The sequence below is a fragment of the Protomyctophum bolini genome, assembly GCF_963924005.1.
Source record: "Protomyctophum bolini genome assembly, chromosome: 7".
Taxonomy (NCBI): Eukaryota; Metazoa; Chordata; class Actinopteri; order Myctophiformes; family Myctophidae; genus Protomyctophum; species Protomyctophum bolini.
In genome coordinates, this window is record NC_137868.1 from 39,845,625 (window position 1) to 39,866,471 (window position 20,847).

At 42.9% G+C, this 20,847-nt stretch overlaps 1 protein-coding gene across 1 annotated transcript in view; it reads right to left on the reverse strand.

The window, feature by feature from the left end:
• Window positions 1–15,336, reverse strand: part of znf574 (zinc finger protein 574) — a 39,582-nt gene extending 24,246 nt beyond the window's left edge. The window contains exons 1-2 of the mRNA XM_080767660.1: window positions 15,255–15,336; window positions 10,294–10,457 (exon numbers count right to left, since the gene is read on the reverse strand). Of these exons, the coding sequence (XP_080623786.1) occupies window positions 10,294–10,455 (162 nt within the window). The 5' untranslated portion in view covers window positions 10,456–10,457; window positions 15,255–15,336. The remainder of the gene's footprint in view (window positions 1–10,293; window positions 10,458–15,254) is intronic.
• Window positions 15,337–20,847: the final 5,511 nt, after the last annotated feature.

Below are 20,847 nucleotides of genomic sequence, written 5' to 3' on the forward strand. Positions count from 1 at the left end.
CTGCGTAAACAGACATAGGGACACATAGACACACACGTCCACGCTGCACAATTTCAACAGATTGCCCCCCCCCCGCTACATAGATGTTCATTGGAGTGGTTAGCACATTTTGGTGTTTTAAACATTATGTTATGCTTTAGCTATTGGAAAATAGCAGATCTACAAGCTCATAGCGCGCCACCGAGTGGCGCGCCACGAGCTTGTAGGTCTGCTATTTTTGAAAAATCGCTAAAATGTGCCGCAAATCTATGAATATATATTCTTTCAAAGTGAATGTTTTTAACTCGGGTCTAAATGGGTAAGGCACCGCTCAATAAGCCACATTTGATGATCCACTTCGTCACCCTTTTGCTTTTTTTCCTTCATAAAAACTAATGTGCCTCTTGTGATGCAGACGGAGCAGAGCAGTGCAGTGCTTAACAAAACAGTAGCCTCGGTACCCAGACTCTCGATAGTGGCTGCTGTGCATAATGGGGGTTGAGTCGATTCAACCTGGAACAGGAGTTTATTTTTTCTTCCCTCTCCAACGCGCCGGCTTGGCGGATGAGGGATGAGAATTCCATGTTAATGGTGCAGCAGTGAGGTCAATGAGAGCACGCGTTCGGGAGCCAGGGGCTCCTCCGAGGCACTGGTCCAGACAGGAGCTAGATAAGGAATCCATGGACCCGGCCCCCGCCGATAAATATCAGCAGGACTTTCAGGGTTGCAGAAAGGGGTCACTCCCTGTGGTTTCACGTCCAAGTTTCGCCTCCGTCCAAAATGGATGGACGCGGCAACTTTCAAGGTCGAGGTTAAAGACGCCTGGCTTCTCGTTCGAGAGCGAACCAACGTGTCTCACATAACAATGGCCTAATAGCAGGGGCCGTTTGTTTCACTGTTCTAGATTTATGGCGCAGTCGGGACACCGCGTGTGGGTGGCGAGCGGGAGCTGTTTGTTTCCGAGCGCCACGCTGAGTAATAATTCATGCTTTATTTGAATTGCAAAATGGTTTATTTACTCAGCCTCTAATGTATAATTTGTGTAGACATGGTGTTGACTAACAGAGCCTAGTTTACATACACCCGCTGAAAGCGCACAGTGTAAACTGATGCAGTTAAAGAACCACTGGCAAAACTCCGGGGCCTTTAACCCATTTATGCTCGACGTCGAAATTAAAAAAATGTCTTCTAAATAATGACAGTTTTCTGAAAAACCCCATGTTTCTATGTCATGTCAAGGACCCCCACAAATGTATGTAATTGGCCGCCAACACCCATCTGTAAATATGAGGTTCCAGGGACCCCCCAGAAGCAAAGATTTGAGTTAAAAACGTTTACTCTGAAAGAATATATTCAATGTTTTTTTTCTTCCAAAAATAGCAGATCTACAAGCGCCGAGCTTGTAGATCTGCTATTTTTTCCCAACAGCTAAAGTATAAAAGTGCTTAAAACACCAAAAAGGTGTTCTCGTCCAGTTAAGGTCATACATGAGTATTTTTAGCACATTTAATAAAGGGGACTTCTGGCAGATAGATACACAGGATTATTCATTATCCATTACGAAAAGGGCACCGGGAGACGGGGCGGTGTTCACTGTCGGCGTAGAGTGCCCTTTTCCCACGAACCCAATCACTGATTAAACATAAGTTGGGCTCATGTGTGGCTATAAACTCCATAGCCGCATATGAACGCCAGAATGTAATTAAGCGCCGATCGGGCGGTGCCGGGGTAAAGTTCCTGCCCGCCCCCGCGCGAGAATTAACCCATTCTGAACGGGAACCCATTTTGGCTCGTAGCGCGCCACCAAGTGGCGCGCTACGAGCTTGTAGGTCTGCTATTTTTGAAAAATCAAAGAACGACTGACATTTTTAGAATCTGATCTCAGGTCAGAATGGGTTAATCAGACCAGTGTGTGTCCAGTGGAAACCTCGTATGAATCTGATCTCAGGTCAGAATGGGTTAAGTCACATTACACAATCGGGCGTGCTCTACGGTCCCTCATTATTGCAGTCAAGAAAGAGGTGCTTACACCGTGTTTCAATACCACACACACACACACACACACAGAGAAACTAAACTTCACTGGTTGGTTAGCACAATGTCATTTAAGACCGATTTACTTATTTATTACATGCATTTTAAACTTCTAAGTAAATCCATCGTGGCGCTGTCACCGAGACACCGTCTGACCAGCAGAGCCAATGAGGATGTCAGAGTGGGAGGAGCTTCTAGTACACAGGCAAATCAACTGAGGATTAACATCAACAGCAGTTAAAATTGTGTATATTTTGATTAGGCCCATTGAGTGATTAGGCAAATTATCAATGAATTCGTTAGTTGATCATTGATAACCATATCGATCGATTAACCAGTTGGTTGATTTTGCTGATATGTAATAATACAAATATTTATTTGATACAGAGCCAGGCTATGGCATCTTTGTATGAGGTATAAAATGTAATGAAACGGGCACTGTCTTGTCCGTCACATCACGTGCAAAAGCAGAGACATTTCTGTGGCTACCAACTACCAAGGTGGGGGGGGGGGGGGGCACTTTTCTTTTTTTAACCCGCCCACATGTGCATTCCACGGCCACAGCATTACATTCACAGAAAACCGCCCAATTTTCAATTAATTAACTGTTAAGTTTAATTGAAGAATCTCTTAATGGCGATTCATCGATTAACGATTAGTTGTTAACATCCCCACGTCTTATATTTGAGAACGGCTATAGGTGTGCCGTCATGCACATTTGAGGACAGCTGGAGAGCCAGCTTTACCAATCAGATTGCTTGGTCAGAACTGTGTAATAGTTGGCCTGGGCCGTGGCTCAGCGGTCCAGGCACCTTGGCCGGTAGTCCAAGTCTGGCAGTGTGCCGCGGGTTCGACTCCCGATCCCGACGGCCTTTACTGCATGTCACCCCCCCCCCCCCCCCCCTTTCCTGTCAGCCTACTGTCTGTCCCTCTATATGAAATAATTGCGAAAGCCACACAAAAAAAAAAACATACAAATAAAACAAGAACTGTACAATAGTTGCATAATATGAATCCTCCACAGTGCCCCCTGGTCTGACCATCCACACACACAACGACTGCCGGCCGTGTTTGTGGGTGTGGAGGAGGGGGGAGGGGGAGCTGTCGCTACTGCTTCAGCGGGGTGGTATAACGAAGCGTATTCATCCGTATGCATTGTGTCCTCCTCCTCCTCCTCCTCCCAGTGAAACTCCTCAATGTCAGGAATAAAAATAACCTTGACGTAACGCGTGTCAGAGGAGATGTGGTTGTCTGTGCTCTTTCCCTGGAACCCACCGTATAGGAGCTATGACTAAATTGGGTGAAAAAAAAAAAAAAAAGGTAAACAAAATAATTGCCCCCCCCCCCCCCCCAAACAAATAAGCATGTACAGTAATTAAGAAGGTATGTGCCATTTTGACCTGAGATCAGATTAAAAAAAATGTCTGTTTGATTTTTCTGAAAAAGCTATGTTTCTATGTCAGTCGTTCTTCGATTTTTCAAAAATAGCAGAGCTACAAGCTCGTAGTGTGCCACTCGGTGGCGTGCTATGAGCCTGTAGATCTGCTATTTTTCAATAGCTAAAGCACAACATAATGCTAACACCAAAAGGGGTTCCCGCCCAACATGGGTTAAACCCACTGTGGTGTTAAAATATGAGTAATAGATCACGAGTTACATAATGATTCACTTAACTACACTGCATAAGATATCTCTCCTTTCCTCACTCAGTCGTAACACCCTCTAAAATTATAGTAACCACCTGTAATGTTTATTTATTTATTTTTGGAATAACAAATGGCCATCTGTACTTTTTCAGTCAGAAGCATTGCTCTCAGACTTAATGTTCAGACAAGCACTATAGATATCTGTGTTCCTCTGTTCCTCACTCAGTCGTAACACCCTCTACAATTATAATAACCACCTGTAATGCTTATTTATTTTGGAACAACAAATGGCCATCTGTAATTTTTCAGTCAGAATCATAGCTCTCAGACTTAATGTTCAGACTAAACACTATAGAAGATATCGGTGTTCCTCTGTTCCTCACTCAGTCAAAACACCCTCTACAATTATAGTAACCACCTGTACTGTTTATTTATTTATATTTGGAATAACAAATGGCCATCTGTAATTTTTCAGTCAGAATCATTGCTCTCAGACTTGTTCAGACTAAACACTAGAAGGCTATGCCGGAGGGGGGCTCATATACCCTCAGCAGGTTCAACCATGCCGGGCAGGTTTTAGAGTAGAGGTCGGACACAAAAAGCAGCACCCGGTCCTCTAGGTTGGGGGTTGGGGGCCCCAACAACCCCACCCCGTAAAACACTTTCCGTTTGTTTCAGAAACGACGACAAGGATACAGAAAGAGAATTGGGCACTAGTCTGGGAGAGAGAAGTTCTTCAGCTCGAGGACGCGTATGACGTTAGGTGGTGAAAGCCAGGAGCCCCCTGGAAGCCGCAGGACCGACCCCCCCTTCCTTCTCTCAACCAGGAAAAGCATTGCCATTTGGAACATGGAATGTAAGACCTGCAGACAGGCTCTGACTTGGAACTTGGCCCCAAAAACACCTGGCAGAGGGATCTCCGGGCAGACGCCAAGAGGCTGGGATGCACCACCTGGTCGCAGATGGAAAAGAACGCCAGTGACAGAGAACTCTGGAGGACCCTCATCGACGGCCTGTACCCTGGAAAGGGTGGCATTAAGTATAGGTAAAGTTTTGTTACCAGGTAACAGAAGGACCATTCATTGGCCACCCCGTCATGTCAGATAAATCCTTGCATGTGGGAGTTTTATGTGCACGACTGAAGGACGAGTCCCAAGTACTGACTGACTAAACGACTAAAGGATGCAGAAAGTGCAGGTCAAGATGCCCTCGAATGAAAAAAGAACAGCCTGTTTATACCAAAGGGACAGCTATGACTCATGCCATGTCAGCTATGATGGATTTAACGTCGAGACATGATGGATTGAACATGTTTATTCACGCGGGGAGCGATCACATCGACAGTTTGAGGAGAAACACAGCAGCATCAAATTATGATGCCCAGGCGATGCAAAAATAAATTAGCAGTCTATTGCAGCCTGTTGCATGCTACCATCACTGATGGACTAAAGTAGGCTACTCAATTTTACTTAGGTAAAAGTATCAATACTGCAATAGCCTGGCCTAGCCAGCGTGCTTTCTGGTCTAGAGGGGCGGGGCGCGCATGGAGCAAACGCTGCAGAATACTGGTTCACCGATCTGAGAACTACTCTAGTAAAAGTCCTCAATTCGAACATTGATATAAAAGGTATTGGCATCAAAATGTACCGAAGGCACCAAAAGTAGAAAGTGCTTACTATGCAGATGGTCCCATTTCAAGTTTTCAAATGTATACTGTCTGTACATGTACTTAACTTAAGCACAGTACTTAAGTAAATGTACTTGGTTTTCACCACTGGCCACGCTTACCCATCACTGCACAACGTTGCTTTCTAATAAATATTCTCAGATTCTCAGTCAAAGTGTAGCCCGGAAACGCAAACACCGTTTCACTTCAACAGCATTAAGCACTCTTAGCTTCACCTCCTGTATTCATCATTTATAGATTTCTCAGTAAATGCTACCAAGCATCGACTCTAATAGCACTCATATGTCCCATTATTGAAGCTCTCTGAATACAAACATCTGATCTGGGAGGAGACGGGGGGGGAGATGATTGTGCGTGTTGTAATAGCTCTCCACATCCATTTGAAACATAAATAGCCCCTGTTTTTACAGCAGTGTCACATGTTGCAGACACAAATTGTCATAATCTGTCTAATGAAGTGGGGATGATTGTAATATGCCAGCTGACGGGTGGTAAATGGCGCCCGGGAAGCCATAATAGCACTTAGGAGACTCATCTCGGATAAGGACATACAGCGATCCATCAAGAGAAGGACACACCACTGTGTCTGATACACGCCCATGTTATCAACTCATAAACATACAGCTTGTTCTTATCAAGACCATGCAATGGAGCCAGTATGGACATTTCCTACAACCTACAAGTAGGCAACTATAGGATACGCAGAAGTGAAATGACTGTACCCGAAGCGAAAACATCTGGAAACTGTGCTAAACTTTATGTTTTCTTATGTGGCCGGACAATGGCTGACAACGTAAAACAACGTCGATATGTAAGAAATGTCCATACTGGCTCCATGGTCTTAAGATAATAAGAACATACTTACTGGTGATTACGGGTTTATAACATTCAAATCCGCTATCTGATGTGTCCCTGATTCCCTGAACCAGGAGGACACACCACTGTCTGTCTGATGTGTCCCTGATTCCCTGAACCAGGAGGACACACCACTGTCTGTCTGATGTGTCCCTGAACCAGGAGGACACACCAAAAAGTATTTATTTAAAGACCGTATAAGCGTCGTACAAAGCCAACTCGAGTTGTGACAAATCATGACAACAAACACAATATTTTGGACCAAACAAATAATTACAAAGATTAAAAACAACAACAAAAAGTGTTGTAACCTGCAGTTTTTCTCTTCTTTCTAATTCTTTGTTTGGCCCAAAACATTATGTTTATTGTCATGATGTGAAGAGAAGAGAGTCCGCACACAGATTTGCTCCAATGGTGTTTTCTTTTTATTCAAAACACCATGAATCAACATTTATCATAACAAAAAAATAATAATAATAAAAGTGGTCTCGTAAAATATTCAAATCCATTGAGATTTGTATTAGCTGTATGTCATAATCATCAAGATTAAAACAAAAAAAGGGTTTTAAATGCTTCACTTTATGCACAATGAATTGAGAATATATGAAAGTTTCACTTTTCGAATTATATTACAGAAGAAAATTAACTTTTACAAAATCTTCTAATTCAGTGAGACGGAGCTGTACAGTATACATACAGTCATAGGAGCAGTTAGGCACCGCTAAAGACATTAAGGTATAGCGAAGCCTGCCGAGGCGAGACACGAGTGTGTCAAACAGAATGGAATACATCGAGTCATTATCCCATTCTGGGCGGGAACCCTTTTTGGTCTTTTAAACATTATGTTGTTGAGGGTGTTTGTTCCTTGTTCATTTTTGGGGCACCGTACCCTCTCCTACGCACCTGTAGGTGTGCAAAATCTTTGCTTTTTAATAATTTAGCTATTGAAAAAGCTCATAGCGCGCCATGAACTTGTAAGTCTGCTATTTTTGAAAAATCGTAAAAATGCGGCACAAATCTTTGAACATGTATATTCTTTCAGAGCGAACGTCTTTTCTTTTTTTTTACGTCAGGCCTAAATGGGCTATAGGACTCTCAGACTGTGAAACACAGGCCGCTTTCTTTGTAAAACTCTGAATTAATGAAGCTCGACACGCTGATGAAATGGATCCCGGAGGAATACATCCCAGAGTTAGGCTATAATAGACAACGCGGTATATTTCCCTTTGTACGACGTATTGAATATGATGCATAATGTAAGGAAACCCACAGGGCTCTCCCAATTTACAAGGCACCACAAGTTCCACAAACGAAATTAACGAATTTACATATGCATGCATACATTTCTTACATTAGAGAGAAACAAATACTAATAAATGTGTCGCAGTTTGTTCCCCTGGCAGAAATAAAAGGCCCCCAAAAGACACAGAAAAATGATTTATTTCATCTTCATATTGTTAATTAAGGGGGGAAAAAAGTAAGGGGCCTGAACTTTTAAAAATCACATTGGGAATTGAACAATAATTAGAATTTAGTTTTTATCTGCTCGGTCTGACTGCATTATATGGTGAATATACGCCAAAGACCATGAAAAGCGTAAAGCTTCAAGGAGTAGTTCACCCACGCCCCACGAAGGCTTGAATTCACTGTTTTTGTTGCATTCCCAAGTCAATAGTCTGTAGGAGACTGGATAGGAGGCCCACTCATTTACTGATTGGCTTAGGGATGAAACTGAAACATTTCCATGAACTCAAGGCTTCATCATGGAGTGTGAAATTGATCGAACTTATTCCAACAACTCCTACTGGCAGAGAAAAAGAGACAGCCAGGTGCTCATCGGAGGCGTACAAGTCAATAAAGTGTGAAGTGAGGGGCGCTGATATATTAAAGTCTAACTCATGTTGATTAGGTGATGTAATGGTGACGTAAAACAAACGGTGCCAACACAAACATTAAACGCCATTAACAATAAAGAGACAATATGACGTAATGAGGCACATTAAGACACATTTTCCCTTCATTGTCAATGGCGTTTACAAAACAAACATTGAACTAAAAACTAAAATTAAACCTGTGTATAGGTAAAAGGTGCTCCTACTGCTGTGTGAACTCCTCCTTTAAGCACAAGGCTTAACATGCGCTGTGTGTTCTCCCTAGCACCAACTGTAGCGGTTAGCAGTGACAAGAATAGAGTCTAGGCGGGAATAAACAAGGAATCGAGAATTGTCATAATAATGACTATGATATGGCTGTTGAAAAAGGGGAGACAAAATAACTGTAAAAAGGGAAATCAAAAGAAAAGATTTGTCAGTTAATGCTGCCAAGCACTCAAACTCCCTAGCACTCATATTTCCCATTATTGAAACGCTTTGAATGCAAACAAGTGATCTGAGAGACCGAGGGAAACACAAAAAGATGAACGTGCTGTGCCTGTATTAGCTCTTCAGAGACTAAATCGACTGAAAGGCAACGTATTTTGGCAGCGTCGGTTGCCGACAAATAACGCAGGCTACGTTCTTTTGGCTGGGAAACGGTTAAGGACATTACAGTGCATACTGGCACATTCCAGTTCGTCTCTGGAGCCTTCAAGGCTTGCTTGAGACTAGCTGTCAGTCGAATGATCAGTAGCACTCAACGAACACTCGCCTATGCAGAGCATGGGAATTACTTTAATAATTAACGTTATGCAGTCATCCAGCTAAATTTGTAATGAATGCTATCTATACGTCCTGCTACTTAACACCCTTGTCGCCAATCGCCATGACCTGCGGGTTATCATAAATGTCCTTTGATAGCCGAACCCACGGCGGTGCGGGTTTATAGCTTTATATAAAAATCTACCAGCAGAAGGCAAACACATACCTCTACTGTGCCCAGGTTGCTAGGCAGGTTGCTCCGGGTTTTTTTTGTCAAATGCCTTGCATCCACTTAGTGGATATTTTCTGAAAGCACCAATAGTCATCCTCAATAGTCACAATACCTAGAGGCATTTGCTAATAAATATTGTATGATTTTGATATTTGAAAATATCACCATACTGTCCGAGATCATCGTCTTAGTGTTACATTTTCTTTCCATAGTGCAGCATACCGGTAAACGTGGCAAAAACTAATCTTTCATCTTAAGCATCTTAGGCCGTGCAGTGTGACAGGGCCAAGGACGGTGGCCTTAAAGCCGATCCATGGCTGCAATTGGCTGGTGATATAACGTGAGACTGCTATACTAGTACCGACGCATACAAATACCAGAAAGTTCATTATTTGTGCTACTGCTGTACCTGAAAGATGACTGCGGCAACTTTGCCGGATTCATGAGTTAAATCACAGGAAATCAATCATTTGCTGACTATATGTGTGCAGCAGACACACAATTTTTGTGAGAAATGGCAGGAGATATTATGAGCTCCCTTTGGAGAACGGCCAAACCATGCTGTTCAATTCTGCCGAGTCAAAGGCTGGGCCCAAGTTCTTCTTCTTTTGGTTTATTTATGAAAAGAAAATAGCTGAGAAGTTGAGTTATTTTGTTTAACATTTTTTTTATATTTTGAAATAATAATAATAAAAAAGCACACCTGTGTGAACTGAGTGGTGCAACTCCCCCCCCTCTCTCTCTCTCTCTCTCTCTCTCATTAGCAGGCAACAGTGCAGCACTATCTCTCTCTCTCTGTTTCTGGCCCCTACTGGTACTAATAGTCATACTCGTGCTCATAGACAGTCACATAGGCGCATGGGTGGGTTAACGTCACATAAGCGCACGGACACGGACATTGCTGTTCCTTGGAGTGGTTGCACCACTCAAAAAATGTAACCATACAAATCGGTCTGTGACCCCAAAGATGGACCCCCGACACACCGTTTGTGAAACAGTGCTGCATAGAGTGGGTGTGAGCACCGCTACTCGAGTGTGACGCAGTAGTGCGTTGATGTGACAGAGTGTGACGCAGGGACAGCTCCAGAGTGGTGGAGGCCTAGCCCCACCCCTCTTCACAAACCCAATTGACTGACTAATATGTAAACCAAAATCCATTTCGCCCCAGTCAAAAAGAATTGGGAGGCTGCGCAACGGTGCGTCGGTATGATGGTCGGTCATTACCTGAGTGTGGCGCAGCGGTGCACTGATGGTGGTCATTCCGGGCGCAGCCAGGACAGGCTCCGTGGCCTCGGCCGTGCACGTCAGCTGGTGTTGCAGCACCTCGTCCAGGGTGTTGAACTCCTGGTAGCAGGGGAAGCACATGTACACCGACGAGCTCTCCATACCTGCCGGGAGGAGGACCAGGGGAGGAAGATCATTGGACAGTAAATGTGACGGAGTAACAAACATCAAGCAGCAGTTGTATGATCGTCTCGCTGTCGGAAGGATTAAAGCCCATTATGTCCAAAACTGTTACTTTTCAGGATTCAATTCCCCCCCAAAAAATAGCAAAGGTAACAGATCTACAAGCTCAAAACACGACGCGTTGCCTCGTGTTTCGATGCTGTAGTTAATGTGGTATGATCAAGTATGGGCATTCATTTACAAAAAAATGTAATCGAGATAAGAGGTTTCTGCCCGACAGCAACGATAAGATGTAGGTCTGTGCTTACTTGACCCGGGGAGGGGACATTCTATTTGGAGGCTGGCGCATTCTAATTTCTAACCCTATATGTGAATGCTCACTGCTCTGAAATGTCACGTCCTGCATTCACACACTTACATAACACGAACACACTTAGTTCATGACTACTCTACTATATAGTCACGTGTTGTTACAGCACAAATGGCACCAGGACTAATTAATTTGCAGCATACTGTGCCTGCCAAATAAAATGATTTGTATTCTGACGGAGCATATGGCACCAAGTCTACGTGGGCAGAGCTGGGTCACATCGACCCACTGATGGGGCGCTGATGGCTAAGTGGTTAAGACACAAACCACACTCGATTCCCAAGGCCGGTGGCCTTTGCTGCGTGCCTCTCCCACCCGTTAATATTAATTAACTTGCTCAAATGTGAATCTCGATTTTCTTCCACAAAGAATTGAGATTCTCACACGATTCTAATTTTTATCCATGAAAATATTTATCGTCTTTAGTTGCTGAACATTACTACATTCACCTGGAGCCACCTACTGTGGCTTTAAACAGATGAGATCAACAATTATGCTTGACTTACAGTCAAAGGCATACGATTTGTCACACACCGGTTACCGGCGGTTAGTATACCGCAGTAAAATTTGTTCTCCGCATTTGACCCATCTCTTGGAGCGGTGAGCGGTAAGCTGCAGCCGTGCCAACATCAACAAACTGCGACCTTAGCACCTTTATACATCAGTGTACGACGGCGTTTCAACAACACACTGGGACCTTGGCACCTTTATACTGTACGATGGCATTTCATCAATACCAATACGAGCTACCTCTCTGAACTCGTCGAACACCACGTCCCCACCCGCTCCCTCAAGGCCAAGCACTGTCAACCAACTGGAACCCCACAAGGCTAATAAGCGAACCTGGGGTGACACTAGTGCCTTCGCAGTGGCCGACCCTTAATTCACCGTGGAACTCACTCCCCGCTCACAATTCAGAGCTGCAACACACCTTCGAAACTTTGTTTGTCTACCTTAGTTTCTAACCTTTTTTTACTTTTTATATACTTTATTTTTCTAAATAAAATGTATTATTTTGTTCTGTGAGGCGACTTTGAGTACCTTGAAAAGCGCTACATAAATTGTATGTACATAACATTATTATTATAATATAATATAATATAATTATAAGGTGGTAAGGTGGGACCTTACCACCTTATGTGTTAAAATAGCTAAACTACACGTGACCTTCTAGATCAGTTCTCTTTGCAGTTTTCGCCTATCGGGTGCATTTTGCATCCCAAAACGCAGTTAGTTAAGGGACGCAATAAAACAACGGCCTCTGCATCCACGGGATGCACTACTGTACTCAGCATGTACAGTAATGTCGTTGTAGTGGTGGGGCTCATAAAATGTCCCTGGGACTCATCTAAAAGACCATCCCTGCATCCCGGGACTCATTACATTGAAAACCTACTTACATCACTGCTTACACTGAGTAGTACACGAGTGCCAATGTCACAAAGAAAAAAAAGCTTTACTTTTTGAATAGTAGTGAAAATTGTGTTTACGCGCCCTCACTCCTCAGGTGTGTGGGTGTTGTGGTCATGCAGATGATGCAACCTGGCTTTACCCATCTACTGTCTTTTTGAGGGGCGCTAGCCCCTCCCATGCCCAGCTTTGTGTGCCTGTGTGTGTGTGTGTACCACATTGTGGAATGGGATGTATGATGATGCAAGGCGGCAGTGGCTCAGCCAGGGGTCGAGTGGCCGGATGGTAAGCGCAAGGTTGCCAGTTCGAACCCGGGCGGGCCCCCCCCAGTTAGTGTTGAAGTGTCCTTGAGCAAGACACTGAAATGAACCCCTGGCCCTAATCGCTCCTGATGTGCTGGTTGGTGCCGTGCCTGGTTTCCACTGCCATCGGTGTGAATGTAATGCACAATCTATGTAAAGCGCCTTGGATAAAATCGCTATATAAATGCACCATTTACCATTTATAATGATAAGAGCGCCCCTCACTTTCTTTAATGATCATTGGAACAACATTAACATTCATGAATACATTCTGCACCCCTTAAAACTTTAGAACAGTGGTTCTCAGACACGTCAAGGACCCCCAAATTTGCACGCATTTGGCCGAGGACCCTCCCTCTTGAATTATTTTTGCCAGGAATGCCCCTGAACGGGAATATTTACAACAACAAAAAAAGGGGGAAAAAATAAATCAATAAGATGTGCAAGCTAAGCTTGTACAACTGCTATTTTTGAACAGCCAACTTATAAATGGATAAAAGTGGTTCAAAATGATTGCAACGCTATAAACTAATTGTGCTTGGGACCCCTGGGGGTCCCCTGACCTCACTTTGAGAACCCTTGCTTTAGAAGACCAACAGCATGTGTTTAAAGTCCTGACCTCAGTACAGTGTTGATATTGATATGACCTGTCAAAGCAGTGCATCCCATTTAGAATGTTAGAGCTGTGAACATTGCCCTCTCCTGGGGAGATTGAGCTCCTGCATGCATGCATGCATGTATGCAATGCATCATACATGATCCTGTGTGTGCACAGACAGTTAAGACACAAAGTGCAGGGTTAGCTTCAAGCCTCATGGACAAGAATGACTCACCGTGGGCCAAACCTGGGCTAATTTTTATTTTCATCATGCATCAAGCCGAGACGTTGCCAAGTTCAGCTCTGACTATTTCGTGTTACGTTCAGCTGGAGCATCAATTATTTTTATTTGCTTGCTGTTTATTGGACCCATAGGGGGGGGGGATAGGCTTCACCGCTGGTGTTGCATGATAGACTATTAGTCCGGCAGCCGAGGTGAACGGGTGGGAAATTTGGTATATACCGGTAGTATTTTTTATTGGCCTAAAATATTGTCTATATACATACAATTCATGAATCCACTTGCTGACTGGCTGTCAGTATTGAGAATTTATTTTATAGGGGTTTCTTGTGACCTACCATTAACGTCCTATGGCTTTAGGAAGCATGTGACATGTAGCCCAATACACTCCTTGGGCTAAAAACCGCCATAGCCACTTGCCCAAATGTGCCTAAAATGTGCTGACCTCATCACATTAATTTTGTGCTGACGTCTATGGCCGTTTTTAGCCCAAGGAGTGTTTTTGTGCAAAACTAATGCTTGGAATGGATTCAGAATCATGAAATCCCCCTAGTTTGACACGTCACATAAGCATAAGGAAAATTTGACATTTTTGCCTGCCATAGGATGTTAATGGTAGGGTCACAAGAAACCCATATAAAAACATTGCTCAATACTGACAGCCGGTGAGCAAGTGGATTCATGAATGTATGTATATAGACAATAGTTTAGGGCAATAAAAAAGAAGCTTATCAGCTGCCAGACTATAGAAAACAACCCCTGCTGCCTGCCTGGCCTCGCTCCCTCACTGGCCACAGGCCAAAACCCAGCCTCACATTGCAGTGCACCAGAAAAAGCACTCTGCTCAAATAACAGGGTGGTGGGTAGAGAAGTAATGCAAGATATCAGCTTATCTTTAAAAAGGTAGAGGGATACTATCAAATGCATTTTGGTGTCATAGTTGATACCTGGGGGTGGATTCAATGGAAGGTTTTCATATAGAGCAGTGGGCAACTAACTGCAGGGCCTTAGTATGTCAGTACACTCGTTGTTTGTTATAATGATTAATCCTTCACCCTGATTTTTAGATTCACTTTGTCACTTAGATGGACTGATGTGGAAAAAACGTAGGCTCGGAGGGTCCAATACAATAAAACATGATCATAAAACATGATACAAATAATATGATGGAAGTCTCCACTACTCATGACAGGGGCCACTCCAATAATCAGTGTATTTTCTCTCAATAAACTCATGACATCTACCTGATTACCAATTTGGACTACAGTACAATGCCATGCCTCAAACAAATATTGATACCCGGGTTTTACTTGGTATGGACAACCTGTCCGAGCACCTCTCTCTGGTAAAGCTACTAGCTACCAGTCCCAGTGGTTAGCATAGCTTAGCACAATGCTAAGCCAGCAGAAAGAAGACAGACGGCCATCTCACTGTGCCAATGTCGTTTCCCCCCCAGCAGCTTTGTAGCTTAATAGCTAAGTAGGCTAACAGCTACTGACAACTGTGTTGTTGGCCGAGCCAAGTAGTTGTATAACTAACATAGTAAGGTTTCTGGGCAACTAAACAACACGCCTGCACTTGTACTAGCGACGGTGTGTTTACTTTCTTCTGTGAATGAAGAGAACAGAAGAAGAAGAAGAAGAAGAATCGACCGAAGAAGAAGGGCGGATAGGATACGCTTCTTCGGTGGTATAATGGCGGCCATGCACTAAAAGTTCGCCGTTAGTTGTCTCCCCCCGTCCAAATCCTGCATAGCAGCATACGGTATATCAAAGTGCACTAATGTCACAGACACAATCGCGTCCGCTTAAAATAAGCACACATATTATAAATGACATGATGATATTATAGACTCACCGAACTAGAACGTTCTCCGTCTCAATGGAGGGAATTAGCATTAGCCTGTAGTAGGAGGACAGCAGCACAAGTGCGTTTTCTTCTTCTGCATGTAGTAGAGAAGGCTTGAGCTGATAGGCTGTCGCTGTCATTTCAAACACCAATAGCATTCAACCACAGAGACTTTGGATGCCAAAGGCGCGCGTCTGGAAGCCCCCATGTTAGACCCAGAAATGTTTAATGTAAACTTTTATGATTCAAATGTCATCTTAGTAAGGGCATTTTATCAGGTATTTGACCAATCTGGAAACTAAATCGTTACCAAGAAATGTCTTTACCAATGTGTTTCTGACTAAAGGTGTAATAGCACACCTTAAATACTAAAAGATTGAAATTCAACACCCGGGGAAATTTGAGTTATTAGCAAAATATGTGACCATACCATTAACATCCTATTTAAGGCAAAAAAGTCCACATTTCATCATTATTTAAGTATAGCATAATTCTGAATCCATTCCAAGCATTCGTTTTGCACAAAAAACACTCATTGGGCTAAATCCGGCCATGCACTTTACCACGTTCATGCTCCCAATTCTTATTTGTATTATAATATTATATAATATTATAATATAGCGGTAAAAAAACTACGTTTCGGCCTCTGCGGCCTTCATCAGGTCCAGCAGGCACCGAAACAGGGTGGGCACCTAAAAGCGGGCACTGGTTCCGAGGTTCGCAATGTGGGGTCCAGCCAGCCCAGGAAGGGACCCCCTCAGGGTTCCAGGGGGTCCCCGGTGAAATATATAGGAACGAGGAACCAAATGGACCCTACAAGTCTAGAACTCAGAGAGCCTCACAGGTCCACTCCAATTGGTTACATTTGTACACTCAGAGTTAAATTAACATTTTACAGTGTATATTGGGGGCCCCAGAGATGAAAAATCTTATTGTATCCATAGCCTCTATAAAACTGTTGGTCCTTGAAATTATTTACATTTAACATAATTTCACTACATAAATTCACTTGAAATAATTGAAATCAATGTTTCAGTATCACCACATTCACCAGTGCTGTGAATCAATTGATCAAGTAGGCTACTTTTTGATATGTCAATGTGCCATGGACAGAATGATTTGGTTAGACTTTGGAAGATTAATCTTGCATGTTTATAACTTCATGTAACGACTTTCCTCTTATACATATCAGACTGACAGCCAGGGCCACTGTACGATGTAGCTACACCAACCTTCAATTCCTACTCATTTCCATATAACTTTTACCTTTGTAACTTTGTACAACTTTGTAATGAGGAAGTGTTGGAGTAGTTGAAGGTGAATTTCCTCCTGACATCTTTTCATTTTCTATAGGGCTAAAATAATAACATTGCCTGAGGTCTCTGCTTCTCTCTCTCCCTCGCTCTCCTATACCCCACGAGCACTCCATTACGAACCACTTAAGCTCATTTTTGTCACACTAAAGTAGCAACAACCACAAACAAGTCCCAAAATAGTGATACCAGGTTAAAAGTGGTTTAAATGTTAAATCCACCATCCAAAAAAATGATTATCTAACATCTAGCACCCAGCCGGGGGTCACTGGATTGTGCCCTCCATGTGCAGCTTTGCTCTATTCCTCTCCCAGAATTGGACCATGCCCCATCTGTGATTCTGTGCCCTGCTGGGCCGATTGGGAAGAAAAGACAACCATCTCTTCCTGTCAGAACATTAACCCGCCTCGGAAATTCTAGCCTCGGAAACCCAGACGTTTTTTATTTCCAGGGAGGATTCTATCAAAGAGTAAGCTGGGCAATGCAGGGCATCCAGTCAGACTGAGAGAGGGGAGCCTGAGCTATACTCGGTAACCACAGGAAACTGTGCCTGCCTGCAGGACAGCATTATTCAACCTTGACACATCATATCAGTGTGTTGGAGGACGGACAAGGCAGACAGGTTTGCCAGTGAATGATGCGGTTCAGACTGCAGAGGCCCAGGAGGGAGGATCTGTCATGTCACGCTGCATTGATTGCTCATCAAGCTTTTCTGCTTCTTCTTTTTCTTTCTCTTCCTCCACCTGTGTCGCATTACTGTCCTCTGTGCGTTCTCCTTTCGATCACCCTGAATGACTTTCAATCCAACCAGGTGGATTTTCCCTCTTTCTCGCCATTCACTTTCTATCAATGTCAGCTCAGCTGCGTATGTGTTGCTTTGACAAATAGGCTTTTGTGGACAAATTATGGGGATCGTATAGAGATCAGGGATGCCCAAACTTTTTTTTCCTTTTAAGAACTACTTTTAAAATTACCAGTTCAACAAGAACTACAAACGCAAAAACGTATTATCTGAAAATGATTTGAAAAGGAGGGCTTTGGAATAGCGGTGCTGGCGTTACACATAACACACTTGGAATGTGAAATAGAGGGGGAAATGTTTAATTGGTCGTTTTTTTCCCCATGTAACTTGCTGCTGACGTTTGCGCCTAACATTCTTGAAAACAAAGTCATTACATTGTGGTCTACCTGCACAGCCTTTGTGATCTACTGGTCTCAATCTACCTGTTGGGCACCCCTTGTATAGATATAGACAAAGTGTTGACGGTGAGCATGAAACGTATTGCTATTATATACAGACAGAAACATTCCAACTAGCCATAATGAGAAAAACTGTTCCAAAGTGTGGTGGTGACATTTTGCATAATCATGTGATCTAAATAAAATTAAAACTTGTTTTTAGAGACAAACTCCAGCAACGAGGCGGTTCAAATGAGGCAAAGTGTTCATTCAGCCGAGTGGGCCCAGACCTGAGGGCTTTTAGGGTTACATTTAATAAAGGCGTTTTGATAAAGCACCGGGTGGTGGTGGGGAGATTCTGCAGTATAGGAGCCTATAAATATTTTGTATTGAACACGGAGAGAAGAGAAGAAAGTTCACTGACACGCCTGAGACTTCATTAAATCCTGCCCTGCTTTGCACAGTGCTGAAGAGAATCTCATCAGCTGCAAAAAAAAAGAAAAAAGAAAAGCGGTTACCCGGGGGGAGGGGGAGACAGCTGTGTCGGTGAGATGCTCTTTATTAATCTCTCAGCATGGGCAATGAAGATTGCACGGCCATGTTTTGGGATGTGTATTGAATATCTTCGCAAAGCCACTGAGCAGAGCGAGGACTGTGAGCATCATACCAGCATGCATAGTATAATGAGATACTGTAAGATTGTCTTTCACAAGGCCTCCGGCGACAGCTTTGCAGTGTATAATAATTTGATTGTGAACCAGTGGGTTTCCGAGGCTAGTGAACCAGTGGTTCCTGACCTCGACACGTTGGGAGCTTGTAGATCTGCTATTTGTTTTACTGTGGACCACCACCGCCGCAAGTATAAAAGCAGGTGGTAATAATATGACCATGTCATCATTTCTTGTTTATTATTATGCAGCAAGGCCATAATCATGCATCTCACAAGTCACATGCCACAAGTAAGCCTATATTATGGCAACAGCCATGCCTACTTTACATCAGGCCTCGTCTCTCCTTACCCCCCAAACCAGTCAGTGCCAATTCAAGCCAATTTCATGAAAAAAAACATAATTTCCTCAGATCAGGAGTAGAATAAAGAATGTATATATAGAAATGTAATATTCTGGTCTTGTTCACCAGTAGTTGTGTAGCACTTAACAAAGAGCTTAGACAAAGGTCAGTGTTGGTAAATGCCTGTTAAGTCTATACATTTGACTAAGTCTACTGTTTAACCGTTCTTGGGATCCAGAGACTAGAAGAAGTCTGTATGAGATGTGAGCACATACAGAAATATGGATGTATTCATTGAAAAATAAGGAAGAGTAGTAGTACAATCTAGTTGGGGAGCAGGGACAAGTAGGTATATTCACCAATCACATGAGTGTTGGAAGTATGTGCTGTATATATTGTACATTATACTGTATATACATAATAAAGATACAACTACATTGACAGGTTTACAGGTAATTGCACGTGTTAAGACTATTAAGCAATTTGGTTTCTCAATGTTCGACCTGCAAATAAAACCAATCACAAACCAACAGGCCTATAAAGATCTGCTGTTCAAACAGTATGCGTTTGTTCGTTCAGTCATATTTTCTGAATCTTTGATAGTTTTAACGTGAATTGTGTTGCCAAGCTGGCAGATTTGGACTCCCATGTTGATGCCGTCTATTGCTTTCTGGACACATTTGTGATTTTGCTTAACTTCATACTTTTCACAGCGCAATGCAGCTATACAAAAATAAAGGCAACTTTGAATAAAACCTTTCAAAGACAGACTAATGTTACTTTGGGTTTTCATCATACATGCCTGTAAAGTGAAACTCTACTGGGAGTTTAACCCATTCTGGGCGGGAACCCCTTTTGGTGTTTTAAGCATTATTTATGTTGTTGAAAACTCATGTTGAAAAGCTCATAGGTCATGCTACGAGAGCTTGTAGGTCTGCCATTTTAGAAAACGTGAAAATGTGGCGCTAATCTGGGAGTTTAAACTCGGGCTCTCAGAGATCACTCAACACATTATCCCTGATTCATATACTGTACAATGTCTATTTACTCAAATCACTCAAGTAGCCTATATATGTGAACTAGTACATACAATACAATAATGAATGATGGGGACTACATACATTGGAACAACAATATGTCCACAACATTCCTCTGAAGTGGTTGAATGACGATACAATGACGTTAAGCTTCCTTTACCCAAACAGGTCACAGACAGGCATCTTGGCTGTTCTTTCTGACACTATTCAAGCACATCATTGGCCTTATCAGAATACACATGGGGTTTTCCCCAAGAGGCAGGTGTCTCCTCTTGTCCTCCTGACAGATCGCTCTATGTCCTCCTAGATTAATCGATTTGGAGAAACAACGGGAGGTCCCTTATGGCTCCCGGGCCGGTCTGTCTGCCACCCCTCGCCTCAGCTGGCACGCATCCAGTGGTGGAAAGTAACCAAGTACATTTACTACAAGAACTGTACTTGAGTATTTCCAATTTCCAATACTTTAACCCGTTTAGGCCTGACGTCAAAGATTTGTGCCGCATTTGTATGATTTTTTCAAAAATAGCACAACTACAAGCGCGTAGAGCGCCACTCTGTGGCGCGCTATGAGCTTGTAGATCTGCTATTTTTCAATAGCTAAATTATAACATGTTAAAACACCAAAAGGGGTTCCCGCCCAGACTTGTACTCCACTACATCTCAGAGGCAAATATTGTACTTTTACTCCACTACATTTATTTGAAATGAAACTATGATGAACTGAAACTAGTTACTTTTATTATTATTATTATTAGCCACTACAGACCTATATACATTTTGGCCATTTAAAAATAGCCGATGCGACGCATTGTGAGCTTGTAGATCTATTTTCAGAAGATTTCTATTTGAAAACTTGAAATTGGACAATATGGACAGTGAGTACTTTTTGCTTTTGCACATTTGGATTCCAATACTTTTATTTTTACTCAAGTATATTGTGAATTCCAGACTTTTACTCGTAACGGAGTTGTTCTAAATTGCAGATACTTTTACTTAAGTAAAACAATTGAATACTTTTGTTTTTCCCACCACTGCACGCATCACAGCCTCATTAGCATACTT